Source organism: Xyrauchen texanus, chromosome 18 (assembly GCF_025860055.1).
Source record: "Xyrauchen texanus isolate HMW12.3.18 chromosome 18, RBS_HiC_50CHRs, whole genome shotgun sequence".
In the NCBI taxonomy this organism is placed as follows: domain Eukaryota; kingdom Metazoa; phylum Chordata; class Actinopteri; order Cypriniformes; family Catostomidae; genus Xyrauchen; species Xyrauchen texanus.
The window spans coordinates 39,419,049-39,444,434 of NC_068293.1; the positions used below are offsets into that span (position 1 = coordinate 39,419,049).

The 25,386-nt window shown below is 38.6% G+C and overlaps 1 protein-coding gene across 1 annotated transcript in view; it reads right to left on the reverse strand.

The window, feature by feature from the left end:
- hdac4 (histone deacetylase 4) overlaps positions 1 to 25,386 on the reverse strand; it is a 259,844-nt gene that overhangs the window by 144,872 nt on the left and 89,586 nt on the right. The window contains exon 3 of the mRNA XM_052148118.1: positions 14,752 to 14,820. Coding sequence (XP_052004078.1) covers positions 14,752 to 14,820 — 69 coding nt within the window. The remainder of the gene's footprint in view (positions 1 to 14,751; positions 14,821 to 25,386) is intronic.

Genomic DNA, 25,386 nt, shown 5'->3' on the forward strand with positions numbered 1-25,386 from the left:
GTTTGTGTTGGGGGAGGGGTTTAATTTATATAACTGATCCCGTATTTTATGTTGTAGATGGAATCAATAAAATATTTTAATAACAAAAAATAAAAAGATACATACCACTGTGAAAATTCTGATAATTGTAATGCATTTTATTTTTTATAACTGGCCATTGGTTTCCTAAAAGCTGTGCCATTAGGCTCGTTTTGCATATGAAACCATATTGTAAAGTGTAAACACTTAAAATGTGCACGGAAATCTCTCTGTACTGCATGTATTGAAATGTTTCATAAAAAGTTAAGTCTGCAAATTCTGCTGTTTGTTAGTATGTATTGCATACAATTAAAAACTATATAGTATCATTATTTTTGGTGTTCATTTATTGTAAATGTTTGGAAAAATTGCTTTGATTATTTTTTACTAGATTTTTAGTGTTTTAGTTCTTACATTAAACATTTTTAATCTGCTGGGCAACGACGGCTGTTTGGGTGAAATTATGATTCTTCTGGGAAAAAAAAAAAATCCTTTTATGACATTCCAGATATTTAAGCAATTTTATTACAGTTAATATTTCTCAGTGTAGGTTAATTTTTTGAAGGTTCTAATTTTTATGGTTTGGAGAATGGAGGAACATCCCACAATGCTTTCCCTAGATATATATATATATATGTGTGTGTGCTGAGCATCAATAATGCAGACAGTAAGTACACAGATGCGCTGAGGCTTTTAAAAGGAAGACAAAATAAGGCTCTCAAATTAAAAGGAGTAAATGATGGCTGTGGTGCCATGAAAAGAGCAGATGTGAAGTGATGTCTGCTGCTTTGTGTAGGCAGAACAACACAAACATGAGTTACGTTCTTGCGTTCAAAACACTTGAAGGAGCGCAAATGCGTACTAAGGGATCTCAAGATGTGTTTAAAGATAGAGTATTAAACTATATTTAACTTGACAGAGTGACCTAAACATTTTATGATGCAATACACCCGAGACGCTACACAAGCATCCGTCTGACGCAGGTGTACATTGACGTGTCCTTAAACAAGCCCTCATAATAAATCTCCAACCGATGGACAAATTCACTTGTGAAATGGATTGCTGTGAAACTGTGTGCCAATGATTGACTTATGATCAATAATATGGTAGTAAACAATACATTGTATTCTAAAATGCCTCAATAGACAAATTATCCAGAGCTGAAATTAAGACCAAATGATCCTGCTCAATAGCACACATTCTATACACAATCCATAACCCTCCCTCATATATCCATACAAAATGCAGAGTACAATAAAACATTGGCCCTTCAGTTTACAGGGTTTGTAGCTTTTAATGGAGGCAAATAAATTGGGCAAAACATTTTTCCACTCTACTGGAATTCAAAAGTTTGTCCGGACCTCAGCAGCCATCAGGAAATAACATTGGTTTCAAAAGATATGCTTGTGGGAAAGCACATGGTATCTGTGGGTTACAGTACCTCTCTGTCTGAGTGTGTGCACTAACAGCCAGACTGGTAACTATAAAAGAGCAATTCCTCAGCTATTAGCTGCTGGCTGTGCTTCTAATATCTTGCTCTAGTCTTGTTACCGTCTCATATGTTTAGAAGAGCATGTCACAGCAAGAGCCGTTCAGAACCAATTAATTCACTTCACAAGTTTTCATTCATTAAGGGAACTCACTTGGACTGCTGAGAACCTATATATCTATCAATCGATCAAACTCAATATTGTTCACCCTTCAGTCCATCTCCAGGCAGCTAATGATTGAGAGATGAATGGATGTATGGCAGTTCAAAGGAAACCAAAGATGTATTCTTTTTCTAACTATTATTAAACTTTCCATTTAATCTATTGTATTATTTGTTTGCAGGGTTGGAAGCAAACCATTATTCAATTATGTTTAGTTTCCCGTGGTATTTTTTTTTAAAGAGGCATCTCTTTGTGAAATGCATCTCCTGAAATCATGTTTTTGTGCTGCCCTTATACAAATAAATAAATAAATGGATGGAGGAGGAGGAACACCACCCTTAAACTATATGCATACCGGCAAGGGGAACCCATTTCTTAAGCAAAGGAAAGATAAATTGGATACAAATGAAGAGAGAAAAGAAAGAGAAACGACAAAAGAGAGAAATGGTACAAGTATAAAAGAAACAGAATGGATATTAAGTGACAGCTCACAAAACAAGTGAAGAACATGTCCATGTTATACTGTATTTCACCTCATAATCAAGTGAAGATTTTTTTAATTCATTAATTTATTTATATATTTTAAAAAGCCTATTTTTAGGACCATTAACCTGTTACACATTTAAGGTTCAATTTACTTAATTTCTACAGCACTTTTTAAATTACATATTGTTCCAAAGAAGATTTACAGAAAAAATATATATAATAATAATATAATATGATATATATATATATATATATATATATATATATATATATATATATATATATATATATATATATATTTGAATATTTAAAAAAAAAAAAAACATGAGAATCATTTGTGAGAACAATGGAAAAATCAAAACAAAAACAACTTTCTTTTTTCTTTTCTTTTTTTGCCTTTTGAGTAAAATGTGATCTGGACATGTTTCTGTGCGATTTCTGAGTGATTATTCACAAAGGTGCTTTAAGATGCAGCTAATACATTAAGAAAAACAAACAACCTTTGATGATAAAATAGGAATCAACAGCTGATTTAGATTGTAACTCTTAGAACTCCACTAAATCCCCAATCCAAGTTTATTTTTATTTTTGTTTATTTTTAGGATCCCATTAGCTGAAAGTCTGTGCCATCAGTTAGTCCCTGGGTTCCATTCTAAAAAATTACATTACAACAACAACAACACATTTAATCATCACAGTAAACAATATATACATTTTATATATGTACATACATACACAAACACACACTCATACCTACATACATGGGTGTGTGTTCATTAGGGCTTAGTATTGCCCGCCACCTCACGATACGATACGTATTGCGATACACGTGTCACGATGTGATATATATATTGCAACACATCACAATATCGTGATTCGATTTCGCATTTAATTGAAATTAATTTGGGTATATTTTAGTTATAATGTCCATTTTGCTTTCATAAAGTAAGAAAGAAATGATCTTGCAGCTAATGCTGTTATTCATAATACTCTCCCACCAGGATTTCACGGCACTTTTTCCTGATTTTTGCGGCCCAATATAACCGAATTTGCTGTGGCTTTCTCAAATTTTGCGATACAATTTGCGGCATTTTTGGGGTTTGTTTTGCAGTGAAAGCTGACAAATCATCATTATATACCTTTAAAATCGTGTTTATTTTTGAATTTTTGAAGGAATTTCCGGATTTGTTTACAGAAAATATAACATTTACATTTACATTTATGCATTTGGCAGACGCTTTTATCCAAAGCGACTTACAGTGCAATTATTACAGGGACAATCCCCCCAGAGAAACCTGGAGTTAAGTGCCTTGCTCAAGGACACAATGGTGGTGGATGTGGGGCTCGAACCAGCGTCCTTCTGATTACCAGATTACCAGTTATGTACTTTAGACACCACCACCAGATTGGTTGAATTTGCAAGAACTCTTCTGATCGCAAAATCCTTGAGGGACTAGTTATACAGGGGATCTTGTTAAATTACAGACATTACACATTTTATTTTATAATGATTTTTTTCCTCATTTTGGAGAAATGTTAGCTTTTTAAAAAATATTGTCTTTGTATTACATCAATAAATATGATGCATAATGCATATATACAATTTATTTTAACATGTTTGTTGTTTACATGCCTAATTTGTATTATTTACAAGTATTTACTTAGATATGTAGAAAAAGTGCTAAAACAGTATTGTCTCTTTAAGACCTCTGGCAGCAATGTTTGTTTGGTCGAATGGCTTCTTTACAGCATTCATGCTATGTGTGATTAGAGTTTGAACCGCACTGAAAATATCACGATATAGCACGATACATGGAGCTACTGTAAGTATCAATACGATATATCGATATTTGATTGTATCGACAAAGCCCTGCTCCATCATTTTGGCCATTTCACACCTAGTTCGTTTGAGAACTCCAAGTGCTCTCAGGGCGGTATAACGTGTATATATGAACAACCCAAGTGGTCTCAGACCCCCCTAAAAGGACCCAAATGCGAACCATATTCAGACCACCTCAGGAGGTTTGATTGTGGGTCCATTTGTGGTTCGATTGATTTGTGCGATGTGAAAGTAAAGTGGTCCGCTTTGCATTTGATGACACAAGTACCTTGTGGCTTGCCATACATAGCTGCATTACATAAAACATATTCCAGTCACAATTTACTGTCCACAAATGGGAATTTTAAGTGAATATAGATACACCATGATTACCATGATGTGTTTTTGTGTCTCATATTCCGTTTTTGTATTATTTGAGCCCCTAAAATGAACGGATTGGCTCCATTCAGAGCAGTGCGGCATGTTAAGATGAAGTGCTCTGATGGGCGCACCGTGTAAGGAGGTTTGCGCCAAACTCCCAAAAAATTGCAAGAGAGAATTTTTATAGTTTCACTGTAATTTTATTTGCGCAACAGCAAATGTTCTTGGCTCATACACACAATGTAAATGACACTCAGGAGGAAATGCTCGATTGCTCCATTACTCTTGAGATGATAGATAAAGAATCATATTCAAATGCACACAGAATTTAAAATGCTTTCCTTCATGCAAAATAATGGCTTGTAAGTTTTATCGGAGAGTCTCATAATGTGAGAGATTGAATAATTTAGGACAGAAATACAGTATACATTATTACTTTTGCATAATGTAATATGATTGGTTGTCTGTGTTTCATAAATTATATAACATACTGTATAAAAGATATCGTGACAGTCCTAGCTGCAATGGGGTCTGAGTTCTTAAGGACCTGTGGTGTGAACAACAAGGACCAAAAAAGAAACTGGGTCCTCTTTTAAGTCCACTTACATTGTCAACACCAAAAGCACTGAGGTCAATTGCATCCAGTGCCCTTTTATAAAAAAAAAATTTATGCATTTGGCAGACGTTTTTATCCAAAGCGATTTACAGTGCACTTATTACAGGGACAATCCCCCCGGAGCAACCTGGAGTTAAGTGGCTTGCTCAAGGACACAATGGTGGTGGCTGTGGGGATCGAACCAGCGACCTTCTGATAACAGTTTTGTGCTTTAGCCCACTACACCACCACCACTCCATAAATGTGCAACAATATCTAATATAGTGGGGGTGTTCGCTGTCCTATTCTTTATTTTTTGTGGTCCATTTTGCATAGCGCGACGGCTCATTTTAGCTTATCGTGGCCCATTCAGCCCATTTCGCAGCCGAATCACCAGCCCGCTCGGTTCTCCCGATGGCCAGTCCGCCACTGATCAGCCCCAAAGTGCATAGGCCCACCGGGAAATTGCCCGGTATGCCAGATTACCAGTCCAGACCTGACCACAAGTGAACCACTCAAGGGTTCGTTTGCAGTGTGTTTTGGAGTGGATCCAAGTGTGATTGCCGTGTACAAAAAACAGAAAACCCAAAACAAAGTTTTTGACCAAATTTCACTTTTTTTTTTAAAACAGCCCATTGCAACTTATGGCTCATATCAATGGAGCACGTCACAAACATATGAATGGGATGTGTCTAGAATGCTACTAGATGTACCAAAAAGTTGCTGTCTCCCGGCTGGCATCCGGTAATCTTGGCAGCTCTGACCTGGGCGCGGGTGCCAAGGCGGGCAGACAGGGTGCCACATTCAGAGGGCCAGGCAAGAGGCATGGTGACCATCTGTGAGGGCTGGCACCTGTAGCAGCCAGCAATCTCCCTCCAAAAACTCATGTACTGTACACGGGTGACTTCCTCTGCCATTCACCTCTCAACACAACCTGGATAGTGAAAATGTGAATTTGAACAGAATGATTTTAGGCTGTGACTTCATCACAGGGCTGGGCAATGCTGTAACTTGTTGCAAAAATGTTATCACAGGTGTGCAGATATCTTATAATGACTTTAAATGTTTCTCATCCAATCCAGATTGTCATAGTGTCCACCCCTACTCAAAAAATTCCCAATTGATCACTCTTCCAAAAATGAATAGTCTAAACTTCTGTCAGCAAAAGAGTCTTGGTCAAATGCATTTTTGGTGTTGAATCAGCAGAGAGCGAGAAATTGCAATGCATACTGATTTCATAGTAAGCACTAAAACTTGTGCTGATTTGTTCAAGAATTAAGCAGGGTTGTGGGGACAGATTATGACAGCCGTACAGAATGGTAGTGGTTTTTCTTGGAGCGAGGAGTACTTTAATAGTGTCAGTGTTCTCTCTGATAAGAGCATGATACATGTTAACAGCCTATAATGCAATTGCATGATCGACACCGCCCGAATTGCCTCTAAACTATCGAGTATCAAAAAATTTCTTGTCGTTCAGTACCAAATTTCAAATACCGAAGTGGTTAATCTCATCAACGTCAGTGATAAGCACTTAGCATGCTAGATGTGCCCAAATCTGGTGATTGGCTGTGTTTAGGCATCAAGGAAAAACACTAGTTTACGCCAGTTACGCCCACGTGAGGCTGAAGTGTGTATACGTCCCAATCCCCATAAATGTAAAAGATGTGGAAAAGATCAAAAGTGTGGCTACATTTCACTAGGCTCGATGCCAAAAGCGTGCCATGCAATATTTGAGCTTTTCTGCATATCGCGGCGTCGTTTTGTGGTCCGTTCTGCATAACGCGGCAGCTCATTATAGCTTATTAAAAACGGCCCATTCGGCCAGACCCACAGGACCCCTCGGTTCTACCGATGGCCAGTCCTCCCCTGATCGGGCGTCGGCCCACTGGAAAAATGCCCAGTAAGCCAGATTACCAGTCCAGCCCTGGTGATGCACCAAAATGAAAATTCTTGTCTGAAACCGAAAATTCTGGACACATTGGTCTGAAAACCAAAACTGTATTTTACATAAGACACTGTTTGGAATAAGAGCGAAATTCAAAAAGATGTAAAAAAAAAAAAAAAAAGTTAAGCGTTCCTCTAATGCGACAATAAAATCTATGCATACATAAAAAATGTGTTACTCTATAACTATTTAATTAAACAATCATTTACGAACAATTATGCATTCAAAAGTATACCTAACCCTTTGTAACTGAACGGAAATTGCTTAAAACATGAGAATGCAGCAGGAAGTGTGTGGGAATTTTGAGCAAATTGATTTGCTGACGTTCTAGTCCACTCCCATAATTTGGTCGAGGAAACTGTTAGGCCCCACCCCCTCAACTTTAGCTGTATGTATCAGTCATCTGTAGTGACCTGGCCGGCCTCCAGCCCCACTGGAGCTCAGCCAGGGACAGAGTGAGGTGGAGAGAGGTGCAATGACCCTTTTCTTCTGACAGAGATGGAAAGAGAACGATAGGGAGAGAAAGTAAAGAGAACTGCAACGTAAGCCAATAAAACCATTCAGCCACACAAAGAAATACCCCATAGAGACGACAAGGTGACCCTGACAGCTTATAAACTTTCTCACCCTCAAAATATGCCACTATCAGAGTATGCGCTTCAAGTAAACACTGCAAAGTCAGTCAAAAAAATGTAAATCTAGACTTTCAAACTGCATATCATCACAGCTGTGGTATAGTGGATGGTGCGTGTGCCTGTCACACTGACTTTTGGTGATCATGCAGGAGGTTCGAGTCCAGCCTGTGCTTGGTATTTTGATCATTTATTATTTTAACAGTATTTTTTATTATTTTATGTTACGGTGTAAAATAAGAAATTAAATGCAATTCAGTCAAATAAAATAAATACAAAAAATATAATATTTGTTGAATTTGTATTTGCTATTTTGAAATAATTCAAAATAGCAAAAGGTCTTTAAAACCTATATTGTCCATGACTACTGTGCATGCAGAATAAAGCCGGAGTTAGGGAAAAAGAGATGGAAACTCAGACACAAGAAGTGAACAAATTAATTTCACTCAAACAAGGTATAACATTTTCTAAGGAGTGTTTTAAAAATAAAATAAATGACAGATAATTAGCATATGGGTCACATCCAGTCCACATCCCTGCCTGTTCACCACCCTTATCTGTAGCACTGTCTCTCTCTCTCTGGCATATAAAAGCTCATCTATAATTCAGAACTCTAAATAAAGAGGCAACGCTGTGATAAAACAAGACTCTGGGAACACCAGGCAGCCTCTCCAAGCTCTTTGCCACAGGGCCTGAAACCAAAACACACACACACACAGACACACGTTGGTGCTATCCTTATGAGGAGTCTCCATTAGACATACAGATTCTATCCCCTAAGCCTAAACATCACCCTCACAAAAAACTTTCTGCATTTTTACATTTTTAATAAAACATCATATTTTTTTTTTTAAGTGATTTGAATAATGGGGACAATAGAAATGTCCTCATAAACCACATTTATAGCATAATACCCTTGTAATAACCAATTTGTAACCTAAAATGTTTTTCCTCGTAAACCACCCAAACCTGCCCACACACACACACACACACACACACACACACACACACACACAGACAGACAGACAGACAGACAGACAGACAGACAGATACACACACCCACACTTCTAACAGCAACTGAATATGCAAGGAAATCTGTCTTCATAAACTTCATCAGCCTCTGTGTGTGAATCAAAATTTCCTCCTCCTAAGATAATCAGAAATCCCCACTATTACACACACACTTTTTCAGGAACAAACGGAATGTGCAGAATTTGTATGCAACTTTTGTGCTAATATGAGGGATAATCTGTGAAAATAATTTTACAAAAGTGCCCACCCAAACTACAATCCCATAAAACATTGCGAATGACTTAATCAAATATAAAGAAATACAAATAAGTAACTTTTAATTTTCACAATACATCATTGGAGTGGGCAGTCACTTCCGGACTTGCTTTACAGGCTTTCTAAGATGCAGTTCTCGGATTGGTGAAGCTTTCTCTTCTGGACCATGGGTAATGTAGTTGTTTACCAGGAATTCTGCTATCAAAGACGATTTTTAAACAATAAAGTTGAAATAATGCAGACTGATGGCTTCAAAGTATGCATATACCAACGATGAAGAACCTCTGAGCTCCTGGTAGGTCTGTCTTTAAAAGTTAAGTTATCGCTGAAAATCAATTTGTCTATGAAAAAAAATTGTGATTTTCACTTACGGAACAAGACAGTTGCACTCTATTCTAGAGAGCATTCGATTGGACAAAAATGTTGATACATCCCTGAGTGCAAGATGAGTCATCAATATTTTTGGTCCGTTTTCTGGAAATGAAAGACAGCAAACTTTAAATACCTATTATTTTAAATAATAATTTGGTCAGCTTTTAGAGCTTATATATGATCTTAATGCCAGAAAAATTTGAATTTGACTTCATGGGGTTCTTTTAACAGAACAGAGCCTACTACAATCTAATTGCCAGCTACAAGCTGCTATTAAAAGCTATAGTGTTATTAGGGCTGTGGTGCAGCCGTTGGGTCACATCCGTGGTGCTCATCCAGGAGATGCAGATTCAAGTCCAGCTTCCCAAATATTTCAAGTTCCCTCTTCACTATTTCTATTCAATAAAAAGCTTTGCATTTTTGAGCTTTTTAATCGAAAATGTATGACGTATAAGCTAATAGTTATAAAGAGCAGATGCACTCCCATGCATTTTTGGAGAAGGCCGGTTTAGAGCTCAGAGGTAGAAGAACATCCATCATTTCAACCAAACATTGTAGCCAATTAGATTCAACATACTGTATTTAGAGCAAAAAGTAAAACACATTAAAAATCTACAGTAGTTGAAATAATAGGACAAAAGCTTTAAGCAAAGTCCCAGACACAGACAATTATGCATGAATGCACTAACACACACCAGGGCCGTGTAAGTACTGTCTATAACATAAATAAGACATGAGATAGACTGAGTATAGCGTATGACATCACTGCTCAGCATGCACAGAGATTTAAGCACTAATTCAACATATACAAATTTTTTGCTCTGATATTGTATTTCTAACAATGTCAGTTTTAAATTTAGTGTGCTTGATTGACAAGACGAAAAACTGTGTTTCTATTGCCAAAGACTTTAGTGTAGCTGCATAATAGAGCTGTCAACAGAGCTGTCAACAGAGCTGGACTAAATTGGAATTTTTCACATTTCATTTGAGCAAAATTCAAATTACATTAATCCGGACTTCAAATTACATTAATCCGGACACATATGAAAACGGTGTTTTCATTTTCGAAACGCCCTACATACACACTGCCGTTCCCAAGCATTTTCCAAAAGTTGCTTGTCCACACTGAAACATATGAAAATGTTATAATCCCCTTAAGGCGCTGTCACCATCCCTTTGCACGGCGAAATTCTGTGGGCGAAATAAAGCCATCTAGCCATTTCACACGATGGGCTTCCTTTGGAGAAAAATGTTGACCAATAGGAAGTTGCTTGGTTTGGCGGTAACCTCTGTGTGGGCAGTGCTTTGTAAACAGCTACACTGAATATTCACAATGGACAAGGATATATGTGGCAGGGCGGAGGGCGGGGCCGGGTCGTGAACCTACACACCCGGTCCCGTATGAGGCTAATTAAGCCTCCGTGAGGGTTAAAGGTCGACTGTAGAGGATCGTGCGGGAGAGAGAGATCGTTAACGGACATGTCCATCATGTGTGTGTGTTTGTCTTTTGTTTTAAGTTTATCATTAAAACTATTATTTATATTATCAAGCCAGTTCTCGCCTCCTCCTTTCCATTGATCCCTTTACAATATAATTTTAGGGGTGAGTTTTAACTGAACTCTTAAAATGATGTCTTAGTAACTATAAAGTGCAACATTAAAAAAGGCTGTTTGACAATTATACTTATGCTGGTTTCACGTGTGCTCAATGTCCGACCAAGGCATCTTTGCCAATGGAATTATGCCGTGAGAACGTATGAGTGACTGCGCCATTACTGCGAATGCAAAAACTCACCATTGCACATACGGTCTGAAAAACAATTGTCCTTTGACACCAGACACGAATTCCATGTAAACTTCCCGTCGCCTTGGAAGGAATGTAATGTGAATGTTGTACAAAATAACATTTATCCTTTATCAACACTATTAAAGTGAATATACCACCTCGTCTCAAAGCTCCAGCTAAAGAGAGCGAGACCTCAAGCTCAACATTCGGTAGGTGTGTGATTATCTCTGCCAAAATCAAGTTGTGGTGAACCGGCTAGCGAGGTGCCGACCATAATATACCACAATAAGAATAATTTTAGACCCATTTGGTGACTGCGCTGGCCGGTGCGACGTTGCAGAAATAGAAACCATATAAAAAAATAGAACGCCATGTTGCTGTCGCTCATCATGTGTCACGGTTGGTTAGGACAAAAACTCTGATTAACATGGAAAAGATACCTTTTATCACATGTCGTGCCATCGCATTGCATCTGGTTAAGACATGGTGTTAGGCACAACAGCAGTGCTATAACACAGGCCACCATCTTGATTGTTTTGATTGAATGGATCACATGACTACGTCACATGACAACAAATACGTCATCGGTTTGAACCGTGAAGATGCCCTTTTCAAATGTATTCACTTGGGAGAAGGTTTTCAAAAGCTCAGTTTTCCACCTCTGGAGTCACAAGTTCAAATCCAGGGTGTGCTGAGTGACTCCAGACAGGTCTCCTAAGCAACCAAATTGGCCCGGTTGCTAGGGAGGGTAGAGTTGCATGAGGTAACCTCATTGTGGTCATGATTAAATGGTTCTCCATCTCAATGGGACGCATGGTAAGTTGAGTAATTGTAAGTTGTGTATGGATCAACTTAATCAATATTGGTTGTGACAAACCTTAACATTAAAATGGCACCAGGTACTAGAGGTCTGCTCGGGTCTTAAATGAGGCCTGAACCTGACCCGTACCAGAGACTATGTGGCCTGACCGGGCCCGACTGTTACGGTCAGATTTTATGCCCAAACCTGACCAGATATCGCTCCCTCTCTTTTAAATGTATTGTATTATATATATTCTTCCTTTCATAATAGGATGTATGCAAGCATCACTTGCACAACATTTGTAAGACTATAGTAACAGTAAGCATTCACAGGCAGTAAGCATAACTTCTTCACAACGTTGATTGTTGTGAAACAAGCGCTAAAAGCAAGCTAGATGCAGCACAATGAATGAAACAAAAGGCAGCTCTCAAGATGCATTTTCTGCTAGTTTTTATTTACTTGGAAGTGACAATGTGTCTAAAAAATATGACAGTCATGCACGCGTTCATTAAGGAGAAACTATTTTAAAAAAGTGCAGGAGTGCAAAACACATACGATGTGAACAGCCCCTATCGGTATGTGTTTACTGGAGCAGAAGAGCTTCTCAAAGCCACTCACAGCGACAGCTGCAAATTTAGGATGTGGTACAGAGTGTGAATTGATGTTTTTAGTTCAAGAGCAATAAAATCATCTTAAATATGCACAATTACAGTTGAAAAGATCCTAGCTTCATGTTTTCACACTTCTGAACAATGAATGCATGCAATCATCATTTAAAGTCTGTTTGAAGACTGCAATAAATGAGCATTTCTCAACTTTTTGACACTCTCTGCCACTCTCAAAGCTTCTTCCACAACACTGTCAATCCGCCTAGTGAGTGTGGCACTCATCTCCCATTGGAGTGAAATGAAAATGCCTGCTCAGCTATGCTCACCATGCGGCAGTCACATGTCCGTTTGCGCGTGTTTATGAGTAACAGCATGTGCACAGAACAAGTTAGATAGGAGTCATTGTTTCATTAGTTACAAACCCGAACCCCACCCCAACACAAAGTCATACTTGAAAAATTAACCAGAATCCAGCCCAAAACCACATGGGTACAGCTGCACAGTTTTTCAAGATTGTTGGCAAATAGAACTTGTCACATTTCTGTGTATTTAGGATGTCTCAATTGCTTCTATATCTTAATGTAATCCTGTTCTCACTAAATGATGTTGAGATCCGGGCTCTGTGGGACCACACAATCTTTTTTTTATATTCAGATTATGCTGAGAAAAATGTGTTTGTCATTATGTCAAAATGTGCTTGACAAGTTTGGTGAGATTCACCTATATTTTATGCACATTCTCTACCTACTGTATCTATATATTCGTAACAACCCTTCACACAAACACACAATGGAGTGCCTAAGCATTTGGTATGCTCTTCCATGTTTAACAGTATTTTTGAACTGCTACATATATAATGGTTAAATGTTTAACCCATGCTGAATAATGCATGAAGCCACATATGGTGGTTTGATATTACATATGTGCTGTTCTAACAACAGTGTGAGTAGAAGACCAGCAAGAAAATTGTAACTATAGTCCATATTGGCCAGACATGGAATGACTGGCTCGAAATGTTATGGTCCAAAAATGGCAAGCTTGCTTCGTCCACATGGATGAACACATTAAACACACAGAATACAGTAACATCATTCCCTGCTCAGAGAGTATGTTTCCAATCAATACTTATTTAGCATGGAGAGGGAACAGAGGAAAGAGAGTGAACGAGTGGAAAGGCGCCTTTGGCAGTGAGCAGGTCTCCAGGCGAGGCTTTCAGCTCCATCTGTTTCCTGCTCCACAGCTCCAGTCCTAACACAGCCTAAACCCAAACTAAACCCCGCCTAAACCCAAACCTGCACCTGCTTAAGCATAATAAAGCCAACTTATTGCAGTCTAAACTCAATGGAAAACCAAGACTTTGTTTTTGAAAGTATGATATACCATCTTTAAAACTTTTTCCCAAGAGTTATAGAAAACCGACACTTTCAGCTATAGTTCTAGAAAAGGACAATTGAAAATGCTTCAGAAATCAGACAGCTGATCTGTGAACAAAGACAGCCTGAGAGAGAATATCTGTGTTCTACATAGAAATTCATAAACATGTTTAAAAGCTCCAATGTAGCATCAGACTCCTGAAACTGAAGGCGGCCTTGTGGGTGGCTCTCTAGCCAGACCAGCACGTACATGTCTATACACAGATGCCATGGCTCATCTCTTTCAGTTGGAGCAGAGGGTAACCACATCGGCCTAACCAATGGGTTTGTGGCTAGCCAACACTCCACTGTTATTCCAGTTAATGGAGAGAGGAGGCACACACAGACAACCAGGGCCCAACATTAACTTTTTGTTAAAAAACTAATGATGGGGGGCCTGTGTAGCTCAGTGGTAAAGACGCTGGCTACCACCACTGGAGTTCACTAAATTGAATACCAGGGCGTGCTGAATGACTCCAGCTAGGTATCCCCTAAGCAACCAAATTGGCCCGGTTGTTGGGGATGGTAGAGTCACATGGGGTAACCTCCCCGTGATCGCTATAATGTGGTTCGTTCTCAGTGGGCCGCATGGTGAGTTGAGCGAGGATGCCGCAGTGGATGGCGTGAAGTCTCCACACATGCTATGTCTCCATGGCAACACGCTCACCAAAAACGCACAGACCCATGGGATTTGTTCCTCATATTTGTATTTGGATGTTTAGTGGAGAAAAATAAATTCACATACTGTATCACATACTGTCAGCGAGGACCAGGTTTACGAGGGAGACCTGAAGTAAGCCATATGACCAAGTACACATCAATTGTATCAAAGCAGCCAATCAGACATTCCTATTCAGTGACCTGTTAGATGACCTTTGACTCCTGGCTTTGGCAGCAGGGTTGCCCATAGCTGAAACATGACCACACACAAACACACAGAAAGAGCTTCAATCCTACCAGGAGGAATGTGGTTGACTCCAGATGGCTTCAGAAACTCCAGAGGCTGCTCTTTACTAGGATGTCCATCTGTGGGAGAGAGAAAGATGATTTCAACCGAGATGTAGTGTAGTTAATGGAGCATAAGTCATCAAGATATCATGTTACAGCTCCGCAAGAAATTTAAACTAACTGATGCAACATATGGACCTTAGTCAGAGTGGATGCCATATAATGAGAATGTAAATGAGGCTATGAAGTATGGAGATAAAATATGTTCATTGCTTTGTACTTACAGTGTTTTAAAAGGAATGTTCCAGGTTCAATACAAGTTAAACTCAATCGACAGCACTTTGGCATAATATTGATTACCACAAAAATTATTTTCAAAAAGCAAAAATCGAGGCACTTACAATGGAAGTGAATGTGGCCAATTTGAGGAGGGTTTAAACACAGACATCATTTTATAAAAGCACTTGCATTAATTCTTCTTTTAAAACTTGTGTATTATTTGAGTTGTTTTAATTGTCCTTTTAGAGTTGTTGTATATTACGTCATCATGATTATCACATCAAATTTACACAGAAAGATTGCTTCTTTTTTTTGTTGTTGTTGTTGGTTTGTTTTTAAAGAGGGACGAATAAAAAAAATAAAAAAAATTGTGTGGTAATCAATGTTATGCTACAAATGCTGTCGATTGAGCTTAACTTGTACTGAACCTGGAACATTCCTTTAATGACAATATGAAATCAAAATTTACCAAATTTATTTTTGGGGTTTATTGCAAACAATTCATCATTCGTGTGACATTTTTGCTGTCTTTGTAAACTTTTATCAAAATGTAGTTGCTCCGCCTCCGAATTGACATTCCTTTATGGATGATGTCACCAAGCAATCTTAATTTATTTAATCCCTCCCCTCCAACCACCTAACTCATAATGCATTCAATTCCTGAACGATAAAATAAAATCCCACCCTACACCAACTTTCACTGAATACCCTGTTTTACTCATACATAAATACATCAAATTATGGAGGAAAAATTAGTTGCCTATACTATTTGTATTCACCTTGATGTCTTATGTCACATAGAAGTTTTACAACTCATGTTTTCTGACCAACGGGATTTCTATTTTATTTAATCTTTATAAAGGATTTTGTTCAATGTTTCAGATTAAAGAAAACTCATTGAACTGATAGTACATCTGTCCCACACACCATTATTTTCATTCACTTCAAAATGCCATCCACCCTGACCAAGGTCCATAGAGCACATGAACATGAAATGAACATGCAACACTTTCTCTTAAGCAGCATTTGCAATTATACTGGAATGGCAAAACAACATCAGTAGTATGATAACTCCAGGAGAGACAAGAGATCTAGCCTAGATCTCTACATGGGAATGAGAGAGAGAGAGAGAGAGAGAGAGAGAGAGAGAGAGCGATGCACACTGCAGGACACATGAGAGCATTAGCAATAACAAAGACACATACCCACAGAAGCACAGGGCATATAAAACCTGCATATCTAATAAAAATCCATCATAGCAAACAGACAAGTGTGCATTGTCATATTTTACACCAAAAACCAAAAGATAGAAATAATACATACCAGTAGACCATTCACATACACACACACACACACACACACACACACACACACACACACACACACACACACACACACACATATGTGTGTGTATATATGTGTGCTTTAAGCAATAACACACAAGCAAGAGTGTGATACGGCCCTACATTAGCACTGCTGTGATTCGGCCACAGGCACCATTACATTGATATGTAACTTTAATCAAAATGAATACATTATATTCATGTCCAGAAGTCATTTAAAGAGAGGCATAAAACATTACGATGCTCATTACAGAGGATAGCAGAGTAGGCGCACTGATGCAGAACGGTGCTGAAACCTGACAGGAACTACCTGTGCATTAAACGGTTTTAACGCACACCTTCCAGCCAATCAGAATAGACTATTGGTATTATACCATGGTATGATATGATATAATATATTTTAAAATATAATATAATAGCTTTAGGTTGGCTTGCTTCCAAAAACAACATTATAAAATGTAAAATGCGGCAAGAATATAGTTGACTAGAGACATATTTTTAAGCGCTTTGAAATATTTTTACATTCAAATTTTATTTTTATTTAATTTCTAAGATTTAAAAGCCTTAAAAGGAATTAATTGTCATAATCACAATAATTTGATTGATTTGAATCCTCAACCAAATTTCATTATCGTCTTATTAATTAAAAATTAATTAAGATTAAATACAATTATTATCAGCTTTGAGCAAAATGTCTTCTTTTTGTTTTGCACATGCTTTCAGGATAAAATATGACCTGTTCTCGACAGGTTTCGTGATCTTCACCTACATGCACTTCATCTGTAATGAGTTTGTGTATGGCAGCACAGGGCGCAGTGATTATTCTACCAGTAATGAGCTTCAGATACACTTCAGATACACAGTGAGCTTCCTGACATGCTGACCCCAAAGTGTCTCACACCTACTTAATAAAGACAAGCAGTGAATCACAGTCGGAGAGAGAGGAAAATCGGTGCACCATCTTAAAATGTGTGGAAAAAAACAAAAGAAAATAAATTCACAAAAATCTGTGTACCATCTTATGGGCACACCATTTCTCCCTCAACAAACATGGTATTCCAAGCACAATTATTTTTTATTTTAGTGCAGTAACTGAGCTTCAGATGTGCATGGTTCGCATGACGGGTATGATGATATGAACACATTTTCAAAGCATTTTACAAAAGTAATTAAACTAACATAAATTAAGTCAGTTACTACAGTAAGAACGAGTCCATTACACACTCCATTTTTGGGGTCATTCACAGGGTCCGCTTTTGCAAAAACAGCTAAATGCAGCATAGCAGAAGGGACAAGAATGCGGGGGTCTCTAAACACAAAAGTTGAACTACTTTTAACATGACACATCATCTAAAAATGCAGCTTTCCTGGTGCAAGATGATGAAAACAGCAAGAATTGTCGCAATGGTCAAAGATGTCTATATGGCGAATGTTTACATAAACGAACAATTTTAAAAAAGTGAACGTAAGATTCCATCCTGTGCAAATGACCCCTTGTTCAGCATTTTGTGCAACCCCTAGATTCAGACATGACTCAATGCTATTTTACCTTTATAAAAACCTCTGTTTTTTTGGACACATCCCCTGTGTTCTGTGATCTCTCCTCTCGCTGACCAAACTCCTACGAGTTTGAATTGGAGGAACATGAGGAAAATAAACAAGACAGCCCACCACTGGTGCCTCGTTCAGACCTGATTAACCACTTCTATACCCTGGCACGATCTGACCCAAAACCCTGCTGGGTCTGGAGGGTGAAGAACCAGAAGAACCTGCAGCAGGTAGGTCGTATTGAACCACCCCAGTGCAAAACTACTTATTTTCAAAATCAACTAGCTAGTCGATTGTCTGAACGACTACTTCCCTATTTCAGTTTTAGGTAAGACATGTTTTGTTGCAGGTTCACCTGACACGATTAGACACGTTTGTTTACATAAGTCACCTTTTTTCTTTTGGAGGTGGAAAGTACTAATTACAATTACTCTCATTACAGTTCCAAAAAAGCAACATCACTTAATCTACTCATAACATGACTTGTTTTACACATGGCTAACTCACACTGGCATTATGTTCATGCTCTATAGCCAAAGTAGAACTTGCTCTCCCAGCTAAGCCTGTTTTCTCCCAAGGTTTTTTATCTTTCTCTCCACTAGCTAACATCTTACGGAGTTTTTCGTTCTTTGCCACAGTCGCCTTTATCTTGCTCACTGGGGACATAAAGACAAAAACATTAAGGCATGATTTTCAATGAAGTTTTTCAAAGAAACTCTTTACTGGGACTTTGAAACATTAAAATACATTGCAGATGTCACAGTTAATCTCTGTTCTGTTTTCAATGACTGTTTTCAAATATTTTGTTATGGTTTTTGTCCTCTGTCTTTAGTTTCCCCCCAAACTACAAAGCACAGTGAATTGAAAAATAAACGCATTACATTAACAGTGTTTTTATTTTTGGGTGATGCAATTTCAAATGGTTGTACATTTAAGCTGTGAATATTTCAAATTAGAAAATTCTGCACAAAAGTTCATCATTGAAAATTCTATAATAAATATTCACCCTCCAAACTTCAGCTCCAAAAAACGTCAATTTTTTTCATCAAAAGTTAATATTTGTTTGATTATATTTCACTTTGCAAATTTGCCTCTTAAACTTCAGTGGTTATTCAGTGGTAAATGTGTCCAGAAACTCAACCTTGTACTGTAAACAGCTGCAGCTGATGTTTGCACCACTCAACATGGATGGCAGACATGGGACAATGGTAAGTACTTGGTACAGCATTAACAATGCAGTTTGGCAGTGATTGGATGATGCTGGCCATTACTTGAATCGGAATTAATTGTGCCAATTTCTGATTGGTAAAATGCTTCAGCGCTGGCTATCACTTGTTTGTTTGACAAAAAAGTACAAAAAGAGTACATTCAAATGTTGTTACCAAAGTAGAAAAAAAACACTGTAACATAAAAGTCAAATCCAGCCAAATACTTTTTATTTGCATAGTTTTTTGTATTTTTATTTGTGCTTTCCCCAATACACATTGTTCCAACGCAACTTCAGAGAAAATTTGCTGTTATGTCTGTAACATCTCAAAAACATGAATAACAAACAAATATATATATATATATATATATATATATATATATATATATATATATATATATATATATATATATATATATATATATATACAATGATCAGCCACAACATTATAGCCACCTGCCTAATATTGTGCAGGTCCCCCTCATGCCGCTAAAACAATGCCAACATGCATTCTTAGATGATATTCTTCTCACCATAATTGTACAGAACGGTTATCAGAGTTACCGTACACTTTTGTCAGTTCGAACTAGCATGATCATTCTCTGTTGACCTCTCTCATCAACAAGGCGTTTCCATCCGCAGAACTGCCACTAACTGGATGTTTTTGGCACCATTCGGAGTAAATTCTAGACACTATTGTGCACAACAGTCTCTAGAATTTACACCGAATGGTGCCAAAAACAAAAAACATCCAGCGAGCGGCAGTTCTGTGGAACTCAATCCACACATCGTATCACGTGGCTCGCTTTACATGACAACGCGGAGACTCACAGCATGTGGAGGCTCATACTACACTCCGCCATCCATGCACAACTTACCACGCACCCCATTGAGAGCGATAACCACTATTCACCACCACAAGTAGGTTACCGGGCCAATTTGGTTGCTTAGGAGACTTGGCTGGAGTCACGCAGCATGCCCTGGATTCGAACTCGCAGCTCCAGAGGTGCTAGTCAGCGTCAATACTCGCTGAGCTACACAGGCCCCTGATTTTAAGATTTTTAATAAAAATGCTAAATGACTTTATGAAGTATAATATAAATAAATAAAAGAAACACATTTCTGCATTGGTGTTGAGGAAGAGGTACTGAAAAGGCTGAAAACACTGACAATTATTAGGAACACTGGACTAGTTGCATATTGTTCCCCATACGAAGTCTCCAGCTTTTGTTTTTACAAAAATGTTTCCATTATGCTATTTTCAGCCATCCAGACTGAAGTCATCATTAATATATGCTGCCACACAGAAAATATAAAACATTCATGGGAGAGCCCTCACAACGGTGTCCCCTCCAAAAAAGGAAGCTTCAACTCCGCACCTCCTCCTGTCTCCTCATGTCTCCTCCTGGGAGGGAAGATGATGGGAGGAGACAGAAAGAGGGGTATTATAGAAAGCAGTGCTTAAACAAAAGATTTGAAGCAGTTTGTGCATCCTCCACACGTCCCTGGTCCCGTCTGCAGCACGCGCGCTCTATTTTTGGAATCCTCTCTGGACCAGCCAGGAGCAGAGCCTACACCACCATGGCATTTTAATCAGAGCCACAGTGCATCACTAACAGCACCCAATGCTGTGGGAGTGCTGCAAACACAAGACTTTAAAGGGGTGGAAAAAGGGTTTCCAGATAGAACTGCCACTGTTTTAACATTTATGTTTGCGTGAGGGTCACATGGACAAAAGACTCAGGACAGATTAACACAGTACCTAGATAGAACTACTGTCCCTATGCCTGGGTGATATGCTGTATTATTTAAACATATAGAAAACATTTCAGAGCAACAAAACAGAGATATATAATCCTATGAGGTTATAGAGAAAGTTATATAAGGTTGCCCAAAAGCAGCAAACACAAACAAGCAGACAGACAGGCAAAGATGGGCACAGAAGCCCCCTGTGTTTAAGGCACATATGTCTGTCTGTATCAACCCCAGATCCAGACTCACTTTGGCTTTTCCCCCTTTTTTCTCAAATCAAATCAAAGCATTAATAAAGTGCTGATATAAAATACGGTGGCTACATATATGTTAACATGAGTAAATAATGACAAATTTTATTTTGGGGTGAAATATTTCTTTAAAAAAAAAGCAAATAATTTTCATTGAGGTTCAGTCAAAATGTCAAATGACATTTATTTTGGCCTGCAGTCTGGAAAGTGTTTAAGAAAAAGAATTGAAAGATGTAGGAACTGTGTTTTGTGTGTGTGTGTGTGTGTGTGTGTGTGTGTGTGTGTGTGTGTGTGTGTGTGTGTGTGTGTGTGTGTGTGTGTGTGTGAGCGTGTATTTATCACTTTGTGGGGACCAAATGTCCCCATAAGGATAGTAAAACCCGAAATTTTTGACCTTGTGGGGACATTTTGTCGGTCTCCATGAGGAAAACAGCTTATAAATCATACTAAATTATGTTTTTTGAAAAGGTAAAAATGCAGAAAGTTTTCTGTGAGGGCTAGGTTTAGGGGTAGGGTTAGGTTTAGGGTTAGGTTTAGGGGATAGAATATAAAGTTTGTACAGTATAAAAACCATTATGTCTATGGAAAGTCCCCATAAAACATGGAAACACAACATGTGTGTGTGTGTGTGTGTGTGTGTGTGTGTGTGTGTGTGTGTGTGTGTGTGTGTGTGTGTGTGTGTGTGTGTGTGTGTGTGTGTGTGTGTGTGTAATATTGAGATGTGGGCTGGGCAGACTGGCTGGCGATGGCAGATGGCAGTAAGCTGACACCAGAGTCTGATGGACTCGAAGAGGACAAGTCCGTCTGTCTGTGTGGCATCAGAGCCACCATTACACACACACCACACACACTCAATGTTTGTCTATGTCTGCCAGTACAGTTGCACTGCCCATATTACACAGAGATATATTAAAGTCAACATGAAACAATGATCAAAACCCATTTTACAGCAATAATCTAATGCAGGGGTCTTCGGCCATTTTCAGACCACAGACCCCTTGGTAAGTAAAAAGATGGAGCAGGGACTCCCATTGCATATTGTCTAAAACTGAGTGTTGCATTTTATGCCTATAAAAACATTTATGGAACCTTATTATTTTATGTACACCATTTATACTGTTTACATTGCAAAGTCATTTAAATAATCCTTAAATGATGTAGGGGAAATTTTTTCATACTCGGATGGCTGGATGGCTGGAAGGATGTGCGATGAACTTTGTGCGATTCAATTAAATTTGATACACAATTCAATTGAATTCAATTACATAATAGATTCTGTATATTTCTTTAAAAACATTGTTCTCTACTTCACGAATCAAATAATAATTAATTTGATTTTACTGCATTTTAAAATGATTATCAGCCAATTATTCACGATTTAAAAAGTCATTTCAATGTATATGAATTGGCAGAAATAATAATCGATGCGTCAAGACAACACCCCTGACACCCCATTTGATCACAATTAAGTACTGAACATTTTCCTAATTTCTCATTGCCATTATGCCAAAATAAATATTCCAATTACTAAAATTCTATTGACTGTGAAACAACAACATTTATGGATCCATCCATCCATTCAACCATCCATCCAATTATTTATAATGTAAATTTTTATATATATATATCTATATATATATATATATATATATATATATATATATATATATAGACATATATACATATACATATACATACAGTGGGTACGGAAAGTATTCAGACCCCCTTACATTTTTCACTCTTTGTTATATTGCAGCCATTTGCTAAAATCATTTAAGTTCATTTTTTTCCTCATTATTGTACACACAGCACCCCATATTGACAGAAAAACACAGAATTGTTGACATTTTTGCACATTTATTAAAAAAGAAAAACTGAAATATCACATGGTTCTAAGTATTCAGACCCTTTGCTGTGACACTCATATATTTAACTCAGGTGCTGTCCATTTCTTCTGATCATCCTTGAGATGGTTCTACACCTTCAATTGAGTCCAGCTGTGTTTGATTATACTGATTGGACTTGATTAGGAAAGCCACACACCTGTCTATATAAGACCTTACAGCTCACAGTACATGTCAGAGCAAATGAGAATCATGAGGTCAAAGGAACTGCCTGAAGAGCTCAGAGACAGAATTGTGGCAAGGCACAGATCTGGCCAAGGTTACAAAAAATTTCTGGTGCCGTTAAGGTTCATAAGAGCACAGTGGCCTCCATAATCCTTAAATGGAAGACGTTTGGGACGACCAGAACCCTTCCTAGAGCTGGCCGTCCGGCCAAACTGAGCTATCGGGGGAGAAGAGCCTTGGTGAGAGAGGTAAAGAAAAGATCACTGTGGCTGAGCTCCAGAGATGCAGTCGGGAGATGGGATAAAGTTGTAGTAAGTCAACCATCACTGCAGCCATCCACCAGTCGGGGCTTTATGGCAGAGTGGCCCGACGGAAGCCTCTCCTCAGTGCAAGACACATGAAAGCTTGCATGGAGTTTGCTAAAAAAACACCTGAAGTACTCCAAGATGGTGATAAATAAGATTCTCTGGTCTGATGAGACCAAGATAGAACTTTCTGGCCTTAATTCTAAGCGGTATGTGTGGAGAAAACCAGGCACTGCTCATCACCTGTCCAATACAGTCTCAACAGTGAAGCATGGTGGTGGCAGCATCATGCTGTGGGGGTGTTTTTCAGCTGCAGGGACAGGACGACTGGTTGCAATTGAGGGAAAGATGAATGCGGCTAAGTACAGGGATATCCTGGACGAAAACCTTCTCCAGAGTGCTCTGGACCTCAGACTGGGCCGAAGGGTCATTGTCTTGTTGGAAGGTGAACCTAAGCACACCGCTAAAATAACGAAGGAGTGGCTTCACAACAACTCTGTGACTGTTCTTGAATGGCCCAGCCAGAGCCCTGACTTAAACCCAATTGAGCATCTCTGGAGAGACCTGAAAATGGCTGTCCACCAACGTTTACCATCCAACCTGACAGAACTGGAGAGGATCTGCAAGGAGGAATGGCAGAGGATACCCAAATCCAGATGTGAAAAACTTGTTGCATCTTTCCCAAAAAGACTCATGGCTGTATTAGATCAAAAGGGTGCTTCTACTAAATACTGAACAAAGGGTCTGAATACTTAGGACCATGTGATATTTCAGTTTTTCTTTTTTAATAAATGTGCAAAAATGTCAACAATTCTGTTTTTCTGTCAATATGGGGTGCTGTGTGTACAATAATGAGGAAAAAAAATGAACTTAAATGATTTTAGCAAATGGCTGCAACATAACAAAGAGTGAAAAATTTAAGGGGGTCTGAATACTTTCCGTACCCACTGTATATACACTCACCTAAAGGGTTATTAGGAAAACCTGTTTAATTTCTCATTAATGCAATTATCTAATCAACCAATCACATGGCAGTTGCTTCAATGCATTTAGGGGTGTGGTCCTGGTCAAGACAATCTCCTGAACTCCAAACTGAATGTCAGAATGGGAAAGAAAGGTGATTTAAGCAATTTTGAGCGTGGCATGGTTGTTGGTGCCAGACGGGCCGGTCTGAGTATTTCACAATCTGCTCAGTTACTGGGATTTTCACGCACAACCATTTCTAGGGTTTACAAAGAATGGTGTGAAAAGGGAAAAACATCCAGTATGCGGCAGTCCTGTGGGTGAAAATGCCTTGTTGATGCTAGAGGTCAGAGGAGAATGGGCCGACTGATTCAAGCTGATAGAAGAGCAGCTTTGCCTGAAATAACCACTGCTACAACCGAGTTATGCAGCAAAGCATTTGTGAAGCCACAACACACACAACCTTGAGGCGGATGGGCTACAACAGCAGAAGACCCCACCGGTACCACTCATCTCCACTACAAATAGGAAAAAGAGGCTACAATTTGCAAGAGCTCACCAAAATTGGACAGTTGAAGACTGGAAAAATGTTGCCTGGTCTGAGGAGTCTCGATTTCTGTTGAGACATTCAGATGGTAGAGTCAGAATTTGGTGTAAACAGAATGAGAACATGGATCCATCATGCCTTGTTACCACTGTGCAGGCTGGTGGTGGTGGTGTAATGGTGTGGGGGATGTTTTCTTGGCACACTTTAGGCCCCTTAGTGCCAATTGGGCATCGCTTAAATGCCACGGCCTACCTGAGCATTGTTTCTGACCATGTCCATCCCTTTATGGCCACCATGTACCCATCCTCTGATGGCTACTTCCAGCAGGATAATGCACCATGTCACAAAGCTCGTATCATTTCAAATTGGTTTCTTGCACA